Source organism: Dromiciops gliroides, chromosome 4, assembly GCF_019393635.1.
Source record: "Dromiciops gliroides isolate mDroGli1 chromosome 4, mDroGli1.pri, whole genome shotgun sequence".
Classification (NCBI taxonomy): domain Eukaryota; kingdom Metazoa; phylum Chordata; class Mammalia; order Microbiotheria; family Microbiotheriidae; genus Dromiciops; species Dromiciops gliroides.
Genome location: NC_057864.1, coordinates 127,867,421 through 127,889,035, shown reverse-complemented (window position 1 = coordinate 127,889,035; position 21,615 = coordinate 127,867,421). Strand labels below are relative to the sequence as shown.

The window sequence follows — 21,615 nt, the reverse complement described above, 5'->3', positions numbered from 1 at the left end:
CTCTCCCTCTCTCTCCTCTTTCCCACTCCTTCCCTCTCCCCACCTCCTTGTCCTACCACTCCTCAGTATCCTTTGCTGGATTGTCATCCATATCATTCCCTCTAACTAACTATCTCACAAGGCTGTCCTATTCTTTTCTCTCTACACTCTTGCTTGCCGATCTCATCAGCTCTTATGGGTTGAACTCTATTCAGATGAATCCCAGATCTCTATTTCTAGTCCCAGTCTCTTTCCTGAGCTCTAATCTCACCAATTGCCTTTTTACACTGGATTTCTTGCAGGCAATTCAAACTTGACATGTCTAAATTGGAACCAATTTCTTCCCATCCCCCAAGGCCTTCTCACTTCTAAAGTTCCTCAATACTGTTGAAGATACCATTATCTTCTCAGTTATCCAGGTTCACAATCCTGGTGTCATCTTCCACGTTTTATTGCCTTTTACCCTACATGTCCAATGGTTTACTAAATCTTGTCATTTGTATGTTCACCACATCTCATACATATCCCTTTCTCTCCACTCGCAAAGCTACTATCCTAGTTCTGGCTACTACTTCGGTCCTAGACTACTGCAATAAGCTTCTAATTGATCTATTTACTTCAAGTCTCTTCCCACACAAATCTCTTCTCCCTTTAGCTGCCAGAGTGATTTTCTTAAAGCACAGGTTTGACCATGTTAGGTCTTTTACTCGATAATCCATAATAGAAGCCTATTACCATCAATATCAAATATGTATCTTGTAAGTGCCTTGTAAGGCAGGAATGTAGGAGAGGAAGAGGATAAGAGGGAAGGGTGAATGAAGGGAGGGTAGAGCGGGAGAGGGGGTAGTCAGTAGCAAAACACTTTTGAGGAGGAATAGGGCAAAATAAGATAGAAAATAAAGTAAACATCATTGGAAGGGAATAGGATGGAGGGAAATAGTTATGATGATTGACTACAATGACAAACTGTATGGTACCTACTCTTCTGGGCTATTGTGAAGAAAATTCTTTGTAAAGTTTAAGGTACTATATAAAAGTTATGATGAACAGGATGCTATCAGAAAAACCTAGAAAGACCCACATGAACTGAGGCAGAGAGAAATGTTCTATATACAAAATAACAGCAATAGTGTAAGATGATCTTTACTGGTACCAGGATTTTTTCCTTCTTTCTAGTAGAAGGAAGATAGTGTTAGTGATCAGAGACTCATTCATAACACTTTGGTGTGGTCCAGTTGGATATGTGGCAAAATGTTCCCAAAGACATCTTCCAAAATATTACTCCCCCTTCCATATTACCTGCTTATAGCAGTCAGACATACTGCTGAAGAGAAGAGACCTGAACCCGACAACAATGTAGCAGGATTTTTTGTCAGAATTAAAAAAATAATAGATTCAGACAATGATGAGGAGGTTAAATCCAAGTGAGTTTGGTTCAATCTTTAAAACGTTTAATGGGTCAAATTAAAATATACTTAAAAATTATCTACCATCTTGTATTATCTAGTGTGGCCTCCTTCATATTATCATTTATAAATAAGACTTTTCATATTTATTCATTCAAAATCTACATGTGGCTGGCTGCCCTACTTTGATCTGATGCTGATCTGTGTTATTAGCACCCCTCATAAGTATCTGATAATCTTCAATTAGCTGAAGATTAGATAAGACATTTTTTTAGGAAGGTGGTACAGTGAAATGGTTTCCTCACTTTTTTATCCTTCTTATTTTAAGGGGAACATCTTGAAAAAAAAACTAAAAGAAATAAAATGAATAATTGTAATGATCTCTTTTGGAGAAAAGATAAGGAAATATACTTTCCTCCTTTCAATGAAGAGATAAGGTACTACAGGGAGAGAAAGTTGCATACACTGCCTGTTGTGGCCACTCTGTTGGTTTGTTCATGGGATTGTAGATTTTGAGCTAGAAAGGACTTTTCTGGGTCATCTAATCCAATTCCTTCATTTTTGTTTAACTCTTCTTTTCCGTTATAAGGGAAGGTTTAATTAGTTGGAGGGCAGGGGGAGTCTTGTAAAAGCTCAAAAGGTATCCCTAAAACATTTTTTTTAAAAAAAGGTATTTATGCCCAAATGTAAACAGATTTTACTTAAGATTTAAAACAAATTGAAAACAAAGCTTAAATTACATGCCCTTTCTAAAACAGAATTCTTATTTAATTTTAATTAAATGTGCACATGTCAGAACATACCATATGGTGGATCTCCTTCAAACAATTCATGAATGAGGTTGTCAAAGTCATAGGTTATTTTCCGGAGAGCTGCAAATCCATCCCCTGAGCCAAACAGGACATCATCTTCATGTTCATCTTCACGTTTCAAAATCCCTCCAAATGACCAAGTAAATGCAAACACAAAAATCTTATCAAGCATTAAACATAACTTCCCAGGATTTCTCTGAAGAAACCACTTTGATTCTTCCTTGCCTTGTTGTTTGAGAAGGCTTCTACAGTGGGGAATGAAAAAGTTTGGAAGCAAAGAGAAGGCATGAAAGGATGATAAAGAAATCAGTTCAATAATTCACTTAGATATATACTTCTGCTTAAAATGTGTCATGATTAAATATTTCTGTGGCATTAGGTAAAAAAATAAACTAAAAAACACCAAAGTATGTTATGAAGACTTAAGGGCTGACATTGTTTAGTACTTTAATGATGATCCTGTGACAATTATTTCTTATTCACAAGGTAACATATTACATAAAAGGAATAATCAAAATCTTTGCAATATTTTGTTTATCTCTTTCAATGATATTTGCAAAGTTTTGGGTTTTTCTTTCTTCTATGATAAAACTTGATTTTAAAATATGCAAATATGAGGCATCTGTGATTTTCAGTATCAGTAAAGGGAATTCCCTCTATTAAAAGATCATTATGTATGTGAATCAGTAGGTTAAGTTCTAGGGAGATGCCTTTGGCATTGACAGGTTAAGCAACTTGTCCAGGATCCCAGAACAAGTCTCAAGAGTTGGAATCTGAACCCAGATCTTTCTGGCCTCTACTAAACCAAGCCTATATTGCTTTAAATGGTTTGTTTAAAATATAATAATTAAGAAAAGGCTACTAATTTTGAATTTCTTTTTCCTAGCGCATAGAATTTTGGCTTGGAAGGAGTTTTTGAGGTCATTTAGTGCAATCTATACCTGAACAGAAATCCTCCTATAATATATAATATTAAAAAATTATCTCGGGGCAGCTAGGTGGCACAGTGGATAAAACACAGGCCGCCCTGGATTAAGGAGGACCTAAGTTCAAATCCTGCTTCAGACACTTGACACTTACTAGCTGTGTGACCCTGGGCATGTCACTTAACCCTCATTGCCTCGCCAAAAAAAAAAAAAAATTCTAGTTTTCAGTTGAGGACCACTAGGGATTAGAACCTTGTTACCTTCCATGTCAACCTATTATGAGGAGGGTATCAGTTTTTGACTGACCTTTTTATTTTATCATCATCTCGTCTGAATTTAACAGCGTATTTACTTATTGGGGTTCTTTTTGTCACTACGATCGGTTCAATAGCTGGAAAAAGGAAAAGGAAAATGTATTGCTTATTTTAGTAGTCAATAATTTCCCATAATTTAAGTTAGCTAAGCAAAAATTGATATCATTTAAGTTTCAAAATGTGTTGAAGACATTTGTAAAAACACTGCAGCATATATGCCTTATCGGATTGATTAAGGAGTTAACAAGATGATCCACTAGTCCTAGTGGGAAAGAGAATATTCCCTTACCAGCTATCTACATTTTTGTATTCATCCAACGTGTACCACATTCTAAATTATTGTTTGTTGATGTATTCTTTAGAACACAAGATGTTTTCCTTTGGTTTGTAGCCTTTTGGTTCCAGATCACAATTAGCAGGTATGATTGGGCATTACTATACAGTACAGCAGTTTTTCCTAAACTGTGTTCTATGTAGCTTTGGCATTCCATGAGAAAGCAATAGAGATTCTATGAGGAAGTATTGATTTTTTTGTTTGTTTTTTTTAGTGAGGCAATTGGGGTTAAGTGACTTGCCTAGGGTCACACAGCTAGTAAGCGTTAAGGATCTGAGGCCGGATTTGAACTCAGGTACTCCTGACTCCAGGGCCGGTACTCTTTCCACTGCACCACCTAGCTGCCCTTGATGTTTTATTCTAACAGCTCACAACAGCACTTAGGTAGGAGCTGAGCTACATTAAAAGAATAGGTAACAGTGGGGCAGCTAGGTGGCGCAGTGGGTAAAGCACCAGCCTTGGATTCAGGAGGACCTGAGTTCAAATCCAGCCTCAGACACTTTGACACTTACTAGCTGTGTGACCCTGGGCAAGTCACTTAACCCCCACTGCCCTGCAAAAAAAAAAAAGAATAGGTAACAGCAAGTACTAGAGTTTGGCTTTGTGATAGATGGATGGATAGATGGATAGATAGACAAAGAGATGATAGTTTGATAGATGATAGATGGAGGTGATACATGATATACATTATACTGAGACATATACTGATATATATATATATATATATACACACACACAAACATGATGATAATGACTATGATGCTAGTGCTGATAATAATAATAACAGCTAATATTTATATAGTACTTAGTATGTGCCAGGAACTGTGATAAATGCTTTACAATTATCTCACTTGGTCCTCACAATAACCCTGAGGGTGGGTGGTAAACAGGTGCTGTTATTCCCATTTTATAGATGAGAAAACTGAGGGAAACAGAGGCTAAATGACTTACTCATGGTCACACAGCTAGTAAGTGTTTGAGGGAAGATTTGAATTCAAGTAATCTCCTATCTCCAGGTCCAGTGTTTTACACACTTCTCCACCTAGCTGACCCTATATATGCATATGTGTATATATATACATATATATATGCATACATATGTATGTATGTATGTATGTGTATATATATACATACATATCTATATAAATTGCCAAGGACAATGAAGGAGAAGAGGTGGATAGAAAAACTATGAATCATATGCTGTAGTAGTTATGCAGGGGACAGAAGTTAATAGCTTAAAAGTGGGTATAACTACTGGCAAAGACAGATGATGTAACATGAACATCACATTTTGAAAATCCAAAGGAAGATCTTGGTGAGATCATCCAGAAATGCCATTGCAAATGGAAGAGGAGACAACCTCACTCACTACCACTATTTTCCTTTGAGTTTGGGGAAATGGATGGAGGTGAACCACGTATGGGAGAATAAAGCATGGAAGAAAGCCATGTGTAGTGGAAATATATATTGCTCAGTGCTTCTCTCATATTTCTTAAACTTCATGTTGTAGCCTGGGTCCATTGTGTAACTGTCTTATGATGTAGTTTTAATTTGCCATGGAATCTTAGTAGCTAGTTTACTGCTTCCTCTACCCCCATTCCCACCCCACATGATTTAGCTTTCTTCATTTCCAGTACGAGACCATCTCCTGCCTTGTTTCTTGACGTAAGACCATAACTACCTATAATACTCAGGTGAAGAATAGTGGATAGGTCTTCTTTCACCCTGCACTAGGGGAGAGGCCCCCAGCCAGAGATGCCCAAGATAAGAATATTGTAGATGGGTGGGGAATATCATAGAAGATCCCTATCAAAAACTCCACTCAAATTCCCAGTCAGAGGAGTAATTGTCAGTCTCTTGACTGCATGAGAGTGATAACCAGAGATCAGCTCTTACACCCTATAGGTATTGCCTAACTCACTCAGTGGGATCCCCACCCCCTCCCCTACAACCCTTCCCCCCAGGTCCTTCTCCCTCTTTCCCTTTTCCAGTTCCTTCTTATAGGCTTTGCTGCTTGTGCTCATATCCTTACCAGCAATGGTACTAGGACCCTGGTCCACCACACCTGCCTTTGCTGAAGAGAACAAGGGCTAAGGGTGGAACTCCATGCCTCAGTGACAGGGAATTTCCCTCCTATAGAGTCTCCTAGATCTCTCAGCCACTGACCAATGGCTAGGACCAGGATCTGATGCTTATGCCCCAGCAGAAGGGAATTCTTTATCTGTCTTTGTTAAGGGCAAGGCTTGTGCTCCCTATCAATACACCATGTTTCTATAGTTGTGACAAGATTCTGTGGAAAGGTTAGGAATAGGTTCCTGATAAATTTTCACAATGTACTGCTTTTTTGGGAGTCTGGGTGAGAAAGTGTATGGAATGAAGGTCAGACTTAAGGGGAAGATAGGAGAGGAATATTATCAACAATGCATCAAATTATATATGATTGTGTTTAATGTTTTACTATAAAGAAGAATCATAAACATTTGCAGAAGTTCAAAAATTATATTGTTATTAGGGCATTTATAATATTATCTCTTCTTCTCCCTTTCACTCTTCCATCCTCCATAGCTAGGTGGTATTACGGTAAGAGTTCTGGGTTTGGAGTCATAAAGACCTGAATTCAAATCTGCCTTCAGACAAATCTCTTCAATTTTATCTCTGAATATTCCCCAAGAGAGTCAGTCTCTTCATTTGAGTTGGGCAAATCTACTTTTGTTCTCCTGTAAAGATGTTTTAGTCTCTGCTTTTATGCTTTGCATATACCATATGATCTTTCTGTGATATCTTCCTCCATTCTCTCCTTTAGTTGTGTCTATGTCCAACCCTAAATCTTGCTCAAACATTATTCCCTAATCAATCACACCTGATTATTTTCAAACTATCTTTTAAACATCCTTTCAGTACTCAAGTATTTAATTTGTGATTATATTTTTTCTGATTTGTGCTACTGATATATAACTTGTAAATGAGCTTCTTCATTTGCATATAGTGTTTTATTTTCCCAAGCAGAATGTAAACTCTTGGTAGAGAGAGGTATACATTTTTTTCAATTTTCCCCAAAAGGCAGTCAAGAAAATTAATTGACCTCAGTAAAAATATTTGGAAAAATGATTCCACTTACATTTGCCAAAGACTCTATTCTCTTCCATGAAACTAAAAAAAGCATCAAGAATCCTACAGAGATTTGTTAAAATTGGTATTTCATGTATATAAAATGGCTGTATACTATTATTCTTCCTTAAAAAGGATAAACCTTCTTCCACACTTTTTTTAAACATCTTTTCAAGATTGTCTATGCCATTTTGTGGAAGAAGTGCTGAAGTTTTTACAAGCCATGTCTTAACGTATGGCTCCCATCCTAGGTCAGCAGGATCCTAGAAATTAAAAATAGTATCAGAAACAAGATATACATTCCTCATAATATAACATTAGCAAATGAAATTTACTATGAAAATGCAGATTCTGCATTATAAGAGTGCCTCTAATTAAGAAAATTCAGGAAAATCTTTATGACTTTTATGATCACTTTACATGTTCTAACAGTGGTTTAGAGGTGGCTTTTCTCCATCCCTTAATTTATTTCTGTTGGTAAAAATGAATTGAGAGAATGTCTTCCTGGAGCAACATTAGGATGTGGCTATGGCTGACATGGAGGCTAGAATAGGCAGATCATCTCAGACAATGACCCTTATTACTTCCACTATCTGTCGGTTTGTCAACATCAATCAACTCTGTGCTTAAGGCTGCTTCTAGGCTCTTCTGCTATTCCCTCACTCCTTCCCATGACCAACTCCAGACAAAATTGTGAAGGAGGCAGAGTTGGTTTTTCAAGCACTCTGTGGGTGCCAACTTTTGTTTGCTTATTGCCCCTTCAGAGGGTTCTTTCTTCAGCTTTCCATCCACTGAAGCCCACTGCCTTCATATTCTCTCCATTCTCCCCTCTATCCAAATGTGCTCTAGATCGGTACTGGCCTTGGCACTGGTCACTGTCGTTAAAGATATGGTATACTGAACCAATATCCATATGACTAATAACAGCTTAAGTGTTATTCCCCCAAGGACAGTTTATATTTTAACATGGATCAAAAATTGAGGATAAAATGATTCTTGATTCTAATTGTAGAATTCAAGTTTTTGAGTGATGGAGGATTTGGGGGAGGGGGATGGAGATCTTCACTATTTTCTTCCAAATAATAACCCAGATAACCACTGATGTTGCCTATGAGAGGGTCATTCCTATTTCTCACCTAACTGAGCTACTCCATTCACCTAACTTAATTGACAAAAGTCAAGGGTTCAATAACTATACACATCAATTAGCTTCACACAGAGAAAACATATTATAAACTTAATGCCCCTAATTCCCCAATATATCCCCAATTGAGTTCTATGGAACCCCCTAATATTCAGACAAGTGTCTTGCATATGCATATGTGTGTCAAGATACAAGGGATGAGATGCATATGATTAAGAGTAGTCTCTCACCAGTCTTCTGCTATTGATAATTGTAGTATGACCTTTCTAATTAAATCACCTCAGCTTCTTAGTTTCCTAAAATCCCTTCAGGACTCAGCTCAAGTCCCCTATTTTGCAGGAAGCTTTCCTCAGCATCTCCACACCTCTCCACTAGATGCAAGCGTCTTCCCTTCTCTTACTACTTCCCATCTACTCCAAATATAGCTTGTATGTACCTAGTCATTTATATGTTGCCTTCTTAAGGGCAGGGATTCATGTTATTTGTCTTTCTTTGTATGCCCCATTTTTAGTATAGCATCTGGCACATATTAGACACTTAATAAATGTTGACTGGCTGACAAAACATGGTGTGTTTTAACCATGAGTGCTATTGGCAGCCAATCTTCACCCACTGATGACAATAATGCAGTAAGACATTTTATAGTGGCTTATAATCAAATTATAAACAGATATATTTCTACCATTGAATAAAAAAACAACAACAACCCAGTAGGCCTTGGGGGGCACCATTTCAGCAGTATCACTATCTCTCTCCTAGATATAAAGGGGAAATAAACCATAGTTTTAAAAATATATATGGATGGAAATTGACTTTGTATAACATATTCTTTTCATAGGAAAAATATTCCAGGAATCCTACCATATAGACCATTGCACATCGAGTGATAGTAGCAGGACTGGCCTGAGAGAGATTGTCCACTTCAAAAATCATCCTTATGCTATCAGTTAAAATGATTCTCTCGCTGTTAGCAAGGCACAAGGTTTTGTTGTCATCTAGCACAGTGTTTAGGTTTTCTATCCATATGGTGTCAACTGGACCATCAAACACTATCCACTGCCAATCTGTAATTTTCAGATCTGCAAAATTTGAAAGAAAATATTTTATGTTTTATAGCATGTTTTATTTTTCTCTAAATGTAACTCATCAATGTCAACCTTCTTTTATTATATGTTGCAAATTATGTTTGGGGCCAGCTAGGTGGTGCATTGGATAGAGCACTGGCCCAGAGTTGGGAGGACCTGAGTTCAAATATGACCTCAGACACTTACTAGTTGTGTGGCCTTGGGCAAGTCACTTAACCCGAATTGCCTTAAAAACATCTAAGGTCATCTCAGGTTGTCCTGATAACGTATTTGCCACTGGACTCAGATCCCTCTGGAAGAGAAAGTGAGGCTGGTGACTTTGCACAGCCCTTTCTCATTTAAATCCAATTCATTGCAAATCATTACATTTGTCATGGTCTTCTTTGAGACCGAAGGACAAACAACAACAATAATAACAAATTACGTTTATGAAGTTTATTTTCTAATCAAGGTAGAAAATATTTTTAAGTTTTGGGAGTTTTGAAAAGTAATCTAAACTTATCTCAATTGGGTCCTACCTGCAATAAGGAAATTCTTTTACTCTTCCCTAACCGAGTTTCTATGGCATTCCCCAACTTGGCTGTTGTAATTTCTGTAATTTCTTCTCTCCTCAATCTTCCTTTCATCACTTCTTATTAATTCTTTTTTATAAATGGAATCTCTAATATTTTAATGGGAAAAGAGGCCATTTACCATGAACTCCATCATCTTTCCTATTTTACATCTCTATCACCCTTGGCATCACCCCCAATTCTCTCCCTTTGCTTAAGTCTCCAATGAAGAGGCACCTCTTCTCACTGAGGCCAATCTATCTACTCATGCCCTTGACCCTATCTCCCCTCCAGAAGCTTGCCCCTGCCATCATTCCTGACCTCTCTAATTTTTCATCTCTCCCTATCTATTGGTTCTTTCTCTGGGACCTACAAACATTCCAAAGAGCTTTTCTTCCTTAAAATACTTTTGCTTGACCCTACTGCTATCTTTTAAAGCTACCACCCTTTCTCTCTTCTAGCTAAAATACTAGGAATTTTTTAAAAGCTACCTATACACAGTGTTTCCACTGTCTCTCACTTAATTCTCAACCCATTTATGATTGGGCATCCATCATTACCCAATCGAAGTTACTCTTTAAATATTTACCATCCATCTCTTAATTGTCAAATTTGATGGCCTTTTGTCAACCTTCATACTTTTTGACCTCTGTAGCCTCTGACATGTTGACAACTCCCTCCTAGACATTCTCTCCTCATGTTTTTGTGACACTAATCTCACCTGGTTTTCCTCTTGTTTATTGTTCTCAGCTAGGCTTAACTAAGGCTGGGCTTCTGGTAATTTAGATTCAATACTGGCATGAATAAAATACACATCTTTTTTAAAAAATTCAACAGGTAACATGAAAAGATTTGCTTAGCAAGGGAAGGCTACTCATCAAAGATATACATCTAAGATGCCTATATCATCTGTATTCTGGAATACCATATTTTAGGTTCTCCACTCTTCTTGATGGATAGGTTCTAACTATTGTGTGATCTTAACTGTGGCTGCTTGGTACTTGAATTCTTTCTTTCTGGTTTCTTGAAGTATTTTTTCCCTTTAATGTATTTTTCCCTTTAATTTGGGAGCTCAGTATTTTGGCTGTAACATTCCTGGGAATTTTCATTTTGAATTTTCTTACAGGAGGCCATTGGTAGATTTTTTGTATTTTCACTTTGCCCTCTTGTTCTAATATGTTTGGGTAGTTTTCTTTCATGATTTCTTTAAATATTATATTTATGCTTCTTTTCTAGTGATGTTAGCATTTTTCTCCCTTTAATCTGTTTTCTGTCTGTTGTTTTTCACTTTAGATCCCCTACATTTTCTTCTAATTCCTTTAAAAATTTCCTTTAATAGTTTTTGTTTTCTCATAAAGTCATTAACTTCCATTTGTGTCATTCCAATTTTCAGCAATTTATATAGGTAAAGTTTAGTTTGTGCTAAAGTGTTAATATTCTTTCCAAGTCTTCCATCTCACACTCTCATTTCTTTTTAAATTTTCTTCTATTGTTCTCATTTCATTTGTAATGCTATTTTAAATTCTTTAAAAAGCAACTTGCTTTTTTCCTATTCTAATTTATCTGTGTTTTCCTTTGGTGCTTTTGCTCTCTAAAACAGAGTTAATTTCTTCTTCTGGGTTTGAGACTTTGGCATCCCTGGAATCATAATAGCCCTTTATTAGTATAATTATTATTATTTTTTGTTTACTCATTTTCCCAGTTTTAATTGCCAGATTGGGATTTTGTGTTAGTGCCAGGTTCTGCATGGTTGTGGTATGATTGTCATGGTCTTGTATGTTTCTGGCCTATCTTACGTGCACTCATCAGTATATTTGTTAGGTATCAAGTGCTATGTTCTTCAAGGATCACATAGGTCAGATGGGTCAGGAAGCTGCACATTTTCAGAGCACAGATGGAGGACTGTACTGGATTCTGTAGATGATCAAAAACCCAGAAGGCTTCTGGCTCCTGGATGTATCCTCAATGGAGGACCATAGGAAATATAATATAGTGGAAAGAGATTTGGAATTGGAATCACAGAACCTTAGGCTGAATCTGAGGCTCTGTTCCTTACTATGTATGTGACTTTGGGCAATTAAATATCTCCCTAGAGCTCATTTACCTCATCAATAAAATTGAGGTTGGGGTAGCACTGGATCTCCCAGGCCATGTTCAGCTTCAAGTTTATGATCTTATGATATTCAATTGATCAAAAGACACAATAAGAGTCACACTGAACATGAGGGTATGTATAGGTGATGTTCTGCACTGGTAGATCGACTAGACACATTGATGAGGTCATGAAGCCACTCAAGTATTCACATACAACAAGAATAATGTAAAATTATACCAATACTTCAGGATTTTGAGATTTAGTCCATGTGGATACTCTCTCCACTGATAAAGATAGCAATACCTTTAGTTAATGTTCTTGAGTTGCTGTGTGCAAATATTCCATTACCTTTTCTTAAGGAAAAGATATATAGTCACATTATAGGGCTCATGCTTGAAACCTTTTCAATGTGGTAAGCTCTGGCAAGCTTTTGATCCATTTGTATTCCATTTAAGAAGCCAGGGTCATGTCCATGCCACATGTCCAACATAAAAATCTAAATAATGTTGCATAAGTATGTAGGATATATAATTTTGTCATCGTGGTGAGCTCCAAGATCACAAACCAATCATATTTTAAATAAGTCCTAGAGACTTTTCTGAAGAACAAGAAGTTTAAGCATTTTGCTTAGGATGACACAACTAATAAGACATTTTATGGTTCATTTGACCAGCAAGATGGAGGACTAGACTTTTTTGCATGACTCTCTTTCAAAAACACTCCCAACCCCCAACAAAGAATTAGGCATCAGTGTTGAATCTATAGGATTAGAAAGCAAGAAACTCAACAAGGTAAAAGCCTTATGAAGGAACAGCTATGTTAATCCATAGCACTCTTAGACAGTATGGCTCCCCAGCTAGCCTCTATGCTCTTTCAGGATGTAAAATATGATTAATAGTCTTGTACTCCGGGACCCATTCAGGGATTTCCCTTCTGCTGTGTGGTCTCTGCCAGCATCTATCTCCCACTCTTTCTCCTATATCCTTTTGCAATAAGGGAAGAAATCTGGTTTGGTACTGCTTTGAATGGCTCCTAGGGAAATTCTGAAGATGCAGATTCTCTGCCAGAAACATCCACCCACTCTCCACCAATCCCACAAAAGTAGCAGAAACTGATTCAGCCTAGTGAGAGTATTAAAGAATGGAGGTGAATTAGGGTAGGGGGTCAGTGGCAGCAGCAGTCCTGAAGGAATGGCTTCAGGTAGGGCCAGTCTTGCTGTTCAGAAGCTACATGGGGGTTGCTTCCGGGGCGGAGCCAAGATGGTAGAACAAAGGCAGTGAGCTCCCGAACTCATGACATGACCGCTCCAAAAAACATCCAAATAAGGTCATAGGAAAATGCCCAAGGCAGCAAAACTCACAGAAGAATGTGCTGAAATCATCTTCTAACCAAGAATGGCTTGGAAGGTCAGAAGGAGGGAGCTGCTGTGCTGATACAGGAGTCGGGCCCAACCCCACAGTCACCCTGACACAGATCCAGTCTCAGGAAGTCCTCACCAGAGAAGGAGACCCCCAGAGCCTCTGAATCAGCTGAATCACCAGTGTTGTCTGGAACTAAGCTCACAGTCTGGTGAGTGGGCTGAGCCCTGGGCAGGGGAGAGACTCTAGGGGTCTATGCTGGTGCTAAAGCAGAACTTGGATTTTACACCCCTACTGAGAACCAGGTGGTAGGCTCGAGTAGCAGTGGCCCAGGTGGGGGAGGGGCACAGGCTCATGAGAGCTAACAAGCACAACACACAAAGTCGGTTGATTGGCAAGTTGGTCTGGGGTCATCTAGGACCAGGAAACAGGCCGGGCAAAGGAAGAAGCTGATTCTCCTTAAATCATACCACCTGGGACTTCTTAAGCTTGGGATACTGCAGCCTGGAAAGTGCCCCACTTTAAGGAGCTAAAAGCCTACTAAAAGAAAGGCAAGATGAGCCGACAGAGAAAGGTGAGGAGCATAGAAAGTTTCTTCAGTAACAAGGAAGACCAAGGGGCACCCTCAGAGGAAGATGTCAACATCAGGGCCCCTATATCTAAAGCTTCCAAGAAAAATATGAATTGGTCTCAGGCCATAGAGGTACTCAAAAAGGACTTTGAAGATAAAATTAGAGAGGTAGAGGAAAAAATGGAAAGAGAAATGAGGGTGATGCTGGAAAGACATGAGAAAAAAGTCAACAGCTTGAAAAGTCAAATGGAAAAGAAGATACAAAAGCTCTCTGATGAAAATAATTGCCTAAGAATTAGGATTGAACAAATGGAAGCCAGTGACTTTATGAGAAACCAAGACACAATAAAGCAAATCCAAATGAATAAAAAATAGAGGGCAATGTGAAATATCTTCTGGGAAAAACTGCTGACCTGGAAAATAGGTCCAGGAGAGATAATTTGAAAATTATTGGTCTACCTGAAAACCATGAGCAAGGAAAGAGCTTAGACACCATCTTCCAAGATATTCTCAGAGAAAATTGCCCTGAAATTCTAGAAGAAGAAGCTAAAATAGAAACTGAATTGGGGTCATACAGTGAGCAACAGTCTTGTGTCTGAGGCCAGGTTTTGGCTGGGATCCCCCTGGGTCCAGGGGCGATGATTTGTCCACTGTGTCACTTAGCTAGATGATAACATCTTTAGGGTTAAATTGAGGGGTGAAGGGAATTCATTGGGGGAGGGGGAAGGGCAGAAGCGAAATCCTACATGAAAATAACAGGAAAAGGCCTATGGAGTGGGGGAAGAGATGGGAGAGGAGCAGGGCAGTAAATGAGCCTAACACTCATCAGAATTGGCTCAAAGACCTCAATCTCATTAGAATTGGCTCAAGGAGGGAATAATGTACACACTCAATTGGGTGGAGTAATCTCTCTAACCCTGCAGGAAAATAGATGGGGAAGGGGATAAAGAGAGAGGGGCAAAAGAAGGAAGAGAAGAGTGGGAGAGGGGACAGACAGAAGCAAATCCCTTTTGAAGAGTGATAGGATGAAAGAAAATGGATAATAGAATAAATATCATGGGGAAGGAAATAGGATGGAAGGGAAACAGTTAACAATAGTAATCATGAAAAAGAGAAAAGGGGGAAAAATTGTACAAAAAATATTTATAGCAACTCTTGGTGGAGGCTAAGAATTGAGAATCAAGGGAATGTCCATCAATTGAGGAATGATGGAAAAAGCTGTGTTATATGGTGGTAGTGGAATGGACTTGTGCTACAGAAAATGACAAACAGGATGATCCCCGAAAAACCTTGAAAGACTAATGAACATCGATGTATGGTGAAGTGAGCAGAGCTGGGAGGACATTGTGCTTAGTGACAGCAGTATTGTTCAGTGAGCAATTGTGAATGACTTAACTACTCTCAGCAGTGCAAAGATCCAAGACAATCCCAAGGAACTAATGAGGAAGCTTACTATGCACCCCTATAGAAAGAACTGATAAAGAGAACAATTGTGGATTGTACATATATAACCTGATTGAGATCTTGTGGAGGGGGGAGGAAAGGGAGGGAGGGAGGGAGGGAGGGAGGGAGAAAAACTTGGAACTCTAAATTTTATGAAAATGAATGTTGAAAACTACCCTTACATGTAAATGGAAAATAAAATAAATGTTTGTAAAAAAAAAAAGAAGCTACATGGGGAAGGGAGCAAGATTAGCAAAAAATAAATCCCTCAACACAGGAAGAGGCTGGCAGTATTGTGGTTCAGTTTAGAGGCTAAATCCTCCATCAAAGTGGGTAGTGTCAGAAAACAAGTGACAGGGTTCCTGCATGATTCAAGAGAGAAATCAGAGTTTTTCACAAAGAAATTAGAAGAAAACACAGAATTTATACACAGCAGAAATAATAAGCAGAATGGAAAACTTGAGTTCATGGTAGGAAGTCCCTCCAAAGAAGCAAAAGAGAGCCCAAGGGATTAGGAATACAAATATACTGAAGTTAAGGACAATATGGAAGAGGAAAAACTAATAAATATCAGAGGTGTAATTTGTTTCTTTCTTTCTTTTAGTGAGGCGATTGGGGTTAAGTGACTTGCCCAGGGTCACACAGCTAGTAAGTGTTAAATGTCTGAGGCCAGATTTGAACTCAGGTACTCCTGACTCCAGGGCCGGTGCTCTATCCAATGCGCCATCTAGCTGCCCCCCAGAGGTGTAATTTGAACTCACATTCTCCTTACTCCAAACCCAACAACCATTCACCAGGTACGCTGCTTCTATTATACTATACTATAACTTACGTCTTGCTATGCATATACCTACTTATGCTATAGAATAAGAAAAATGATAAAAAACCAACAATGATAAAAATGTCATATAGTAGAAATTAGCAAAGTTTCTATTTGTTTGATGTATATCTTTTATATTAATTCTCTTCTTAATTTAGTGAGATCACTTACATTGATTATCTTCTGGAGGTTGAACATCTTTCTCTATTTCATCCTCTTCCTCATATTCATCTTGAGTAAACTCTGCTTTGTCACTAGGATCAAGTATGAAAATCTAAAATATATTAAAATATTTGCAGTGTTATTTGCTATATCATAATTGACTGAAATATAGAATAGAACTGAACATAAGCCAACTGTTCCTTTTTATACTTGAGAAGTAAAAAATTAATTGACAGGGGGTGGCTAGGTTGCACAGTGGATAGAGCACCAGCCCTGGAGTCAGGAGTACCTGAGTTCAAATCCAGCCTCAGACACTTGACACTTACTAGCTGTGTGACCCTAGGCAAGTCACTTAACCCCCATTGCCTCACTAAAAAAAAAAAAAAAAAATTAATTGACAGAGACATATATGCAGGTAGTGGATCAAGAAGAGGCCTTGGAGTCAGTAAGAGTCTGACACATATTGGATGTGTAACCCCTAGTAAACCATTTAGCTCCCCAATTCACCATGCGACTCTCTAAGAACATATCACAGAGCAGATGCCCCGTGCACTGGTAGAAGGTAGAAGAAGTATCCTTAATGGGAGCTTCCTCTATCAATGAAATCACAGGTCTGGTCCACATGTCACATATTACCTACATCACAGGACCTCACTGGTAGTCAGCTTTTCTTATCTCTTGACATCAAATTGGATTCAAAGATGATACTGATGAAAATATTTCTTGGAGAAACTGAACAAAACATCTGTGACATGGCCCAAGTTACATGAAAGATTAGATAAACTTGTAGTTTAGTTTTCAGTGCCCAAACTTACCTGCCAATTTCCCTCAAAGAACCCTGTCTGGCTGAATTTCTACTCATTACCTCCACTCATCTTTTATTAGGTTGTAACCTGGCTTCTGCTCCTAATACTTTTGATACTGAAACTTCTCTCTTCAAAGATCATCAGATCATGAAAGCTTTTTCCCAGCTGTCATCCACCTCAATATTCTCCCATCACTTGGTTTATGAAACCACACTCTCCTAATGTTCTTTCTCTAACCACACCTCTCTCTCCTTTGTTGGCTTCCTTTCTTCTCTGTCCCCTCATGTTGATGCTGTCAGAATGGGGATCAAACTAGAATCTCATTCAAAGTAGTGCCCATTTTTTCAGAAGGTGACAACATGATAAGCCAGAGTGTGAACAACACCTACAAAAGACAATGCTGGGCAGTCATTAATGATAAGCCTTGATATTAATTATGCTATTCCATGCATCAATGACAACCCAAAGGTCAATGTTGGAAATCTACAAAATACCAAATTCAGGGAACTAGACAGAAAAATGTGGGTAGAGCTCCAGTAAGGGTTTTAAAGTCAAGGTGTGGTTTAAAAGAATGGCAGAAGCGGACTATATTTCAAATCCCCTTGAATAGGCTAATACTGCTGATATTTTTATGGGTCTGACCAGAGTTGAATACAAATATCTCATATACCTATTTGTAAATTCTACAGCATCATGTCTATCTTTTAATTTATGTATACTTGGAGACTGAAGGGATCTTAGAGGTCACCTGGTCCAGTCCCTTCATGTTACACATGTTAGGGGGAAACTAAGGACCTGGGGAGATTAAATGCCTAACTCAAGATCATAAAGGGAAGAAGTATATTTCTTGCCTCATGTAAGTTTATTATTCATTCTAATATAAAGATTTTTTTTTGGTGTGTCCTCACACATAGCTATTTTGTTCTTAGTTCTGTATTTTTTCTTATGGGTATTTTAGTTTATACTTGTCCTTATTATACTTTATTTTGTGGGTTTCTAGATTTATGGGCACATCTTCATGACATTTTTATTATGTTTTCTTCATTTGTATTAATGGTATTTTAAAATGGAACTTTTTTGTGGGTGTGTTTGGAGGTTAGCCAGTAAACATTTATTAAGGGCTTACTATGGTCCAGAAACTATGCTAAGCACTGGGGATATAAAAAAGGGCAAAAAAAAACCATAGTACTTGCCTTCAAGGAGTTTTCAGTGTAGTCAGGGAGATGATATGCAAATAACTATATACAGATTATATGTAGATAGATATAATATAGATAATATTATATGTATGTCTACACGTCCATATACACATAGGCATATGTATGTATACATGCATATACATATATGTGTATATTTATGTACATAAAATGAAAGATAATCTCAGAGGGAAGGGAAGTCAGTAACATGGGAGGAAAGAAAAAAGGGAGAGAAGCCAGGAGAGGTTTCTTTCTTTCTTTCTTTCTTTTTTTTGCAGGGCAGTGGGGGTGAAGTGACTTGCCCAGGGTCACACAGCTAGTCAGTGTCAAGTGTCTGAGGCCGGATTTGAACTCAGGTCCTCCTGAATCCAGGGCTGGTGCTTTATCCACTGAGCCACCTAGCTGCCCCCCAGGAGAGGTTTCTTGCAGAAGGTTACCAGGAATCTTGGATTTGGCGATGAGGAGAAACAGTCAGTGAAAATGGACAGTCCTAATAAATAATATGAAATAATGTCGTACGTTGTTACATGGTCATCCAGTCAGCCAAGCACCTATCTCAGTCATACTTGATTCTGCCTCTTCTGCCTTCTCCACATCCAATCAATTGACAAGTCTCATCTATTTTAATTCTATAATATTTCTAAAATTCCATTTCCCCCCTTTCTACTCACACTGAGAACACTCTAGTTTGGGCCTTAATTATATTGGCTGGTCAATGATAAACCTTCTAAATGACCTTCCCGTCTCCAATTTCTGCCTTCTCTGTTCACTCTGTCCTTCATACTCTGAGTAATCTGCCTAACTCACCACTCTGATCATCTCTCATGTTACTCCTCTACTCAAAATTTTCCCATCATTCCCTAACATCTCTTAAATAAAGCATAAACGCCTGAATTTGACATTCAGGATCTTATTTCCAACCCACCTCTTTATCTTTACCTAATAGTACCCTACTTCACACATTCTACACTGCAGCCAAAGTGAATTCCTCTTCCTCTCACTTGGTAAAAAACAAATTAACTTATCCTAATCTGAAAGATTTGTAACTGTACTGTTGCAATGTGCCCCGTCCCCCCATACTCCCTGAAAAGATCTACATCTATTTTGATTCTGATTGTAATAAGGCCTATAAATGCCCTGATTCTGTCCTTCTGCACCTTCCTGATAGGGTCTACAATTATTCTGGTTCTGTTGGTAATAAGGCCTGTAATTGCCTTGGTTCTTTCCCCTCTGGTAAAAGTTTCCCTGATTATTCCTATTTCCCCTAAAAAATCCTTTAAGGCTTTCAGTCATTACCCATCTCAGTTCATATTTTCCAGCTCTACATTCTCTCAACAAGTGTCCTTGCTCCTCACAATATTGACACACTTTAGGTGTTCTGTACTGTCTTTTAAATGTTTGAACTGAGAGCACTGGTGCTAGGATGCTTCTGTGTGTATGCTTTGCAGCATCCTGCATGGGGGGCTTCTGTTGACCTGCTTTTAAAGACTGGTCAAAATCTGTTACTGAACTCAGGTAATTTTTAGCAGAAGGAGCTCTGGCATCCCTCTGAATACATGGTTTCCTAAGGGTACAATTCTTCCTCTCTCTCCAGTATTGTATAAGAAAATACCATGCTATAATATTAGTAATGGAGAGAAAAAAATTAAAACTGCTAGAGCTATTATTATGCTACCACAGTGGGGCCCAAATTCAGTCAAAATGCTCCCAGTAATATTAAGCATGGGCTCAGTGGGGAAAATAGACATTATGTGGTCCCAGAATAACCCAATGAAAAAGGGCAAGAGGTAAAAAAAAAAAAATTCAGTCATGATACAGTATAAATGCTAAGGCTTTTCCCTGCTAGAAGCTTTAAAAAATTAAGGGAGGCAGTAGGTGGAAAAAATGTTTTTCTTTCTATAAAAATTTTTTTACTAGGTTAGTAAGTCCTAGCTGGCTTGCCAATCAAATTGTAAAAAAAAAAAAAAAACAACTTGCTAATCTGAAAAAATTATAATCAGCAGCTATATGAAAAATAATAACTTAAAAAATTATAATTGGGCTGTGAGTCCCTTTGTGGTTGCCATTCAGATGTAAAAATATTTTAACTTAACTGGTGGGCCTAATCTGTGGACTTTTGACTGGCTGGCTATCTGACTACTATTAATTGTTTAAGCTAGTCTGTTAGGGCCGTTTAAAATTTCCCCTACAACTGCTTCTCCCAAATTGATAAGCAAGGGCCTCTTTTAATTAAATAATCAAAGCAGGGTTTATTTATAAAAATGAATATAAGAGATAAGGGTGAAGAAATGCAAATTTATACGACCTGACTTTGTTCTGGCACATCTCTCTTGCCCCTGTGTCTCCTTTCTCTGGCGTCTCTCTACCTTCTCCCTAGCTCTTTTTCCATTCCTGTCAGCCCCTCTCTTTACCATAGCAACCCTCAGCATCTCTGCCTACCAGGCTATATATCCCTTCTCTCCCCTCCAACCTCAGGCTCCCTATATGCCCACACACACCAAGCTAATTCACTGGCTGCACTTGGGCCGCAGCTAGGGGTCTCAAGTGAGCCATGTGTACCACACCCAGGGCTCAAGGGGCCCATGCCCCATGATGCATGCCTGGGACCTCCACATGGGCCATGCCTAGGGCCTGCCAGGGCTAGCACGGGATCTCCGAGGTATATTCCCTCAGGGCGGAGGGAGCTGGGGCTTCCCCAGCCGTCTGGCCTAGCTGGCATCCCCTAAGGCCCACGGCACTTCAGCTTGACTGAAGCAGAGGGGGAGGGGCAGCTCCACTTAGGAAGCCTGAGGCTAATTTTAACACCTACAACTCTCATTCAAAATGGTTTCATCTGTGTTTTCTCTCAGTCCCCCATGCTTAGAATGTTCTCTACTGTTAGGGCCAAATTTAGTATGGGGAGAGTTAATTGGGCAGCTCACTATAATATTGGGGTTCAGGAAATAATGAGAGACCTCTAGGTATAGAGTTCCCTCTCTTCCAAACTGCCTTTTCTTTAGTTATTTCACTAAGACTGATAAGGAAGGAAATTAATGGCCTCTTTTCTACAAACAAATCAGGTTTTATTAATGAGAACAAATATACAATACAAGTGAAGTTAATAAAGCCACGGAAAATGAGAAAGGAGATAGAAAAAGGGAAAAAATATGACCCACTTCACAGATGGTTAGAATCTAAATCTCTAGGGTAAAAAGGCCCCCAGGTACCTCAAATAACCTCTTCTTCCTCAGCTACTCAGAAGTGTTTGAGTTTAACAAAAACTGATTCAAATCCTAAACTTGCTTCCAGCTCAGCTAGCCTAAAGATCTAGCCTTGCTTTGATAACACAAACTCACCAGCACCTGGAATCTGTACTTCTATCAGCTGTGCAGTCTCTCCTGGTTCAGTCCGAAGGTCCACCACACACCCGCTTCCCTCTCCCCTCTCCCCTCTCCCCTCTCCCCTCTCCCCTCTCCCCTCTCCCCTCTCCCCTCTCCCCTCTCCCCTCTCCTTCTTCTCTCTCCAA

General features: G+C 38.7%; 1 protein-coding gene across 1 annotated transcript in view; it reads right to left on the bottom strand.

Annotated features, from left to right (window-relative positions):
• DNAH14 (dynein axonemal heavy chain 14) overlaps positions 1 to 21,615 on the bottom strand; it is a 362,777-nt gene that overhangs the window by 157,565 nt on the left and 183,597 nt on the right. The window contains 5 exon segments of the mRNA XM_044003178.1: positions 2,189 to 2,442; positions 3,430 to 3,514; positions 6,890 to 7,142; positions 8,885 to 9,102; positions 16,118 to 16,220. Of these exon segments, the coding sequence (XP_043859113.1) occupies positions 2,189 to 2,442; positions 3,430 to 3,514; positions 6,890 to 7,142; positions 8,885 to 9,102; positions 16,118 to 16,220 (913 nt within the window).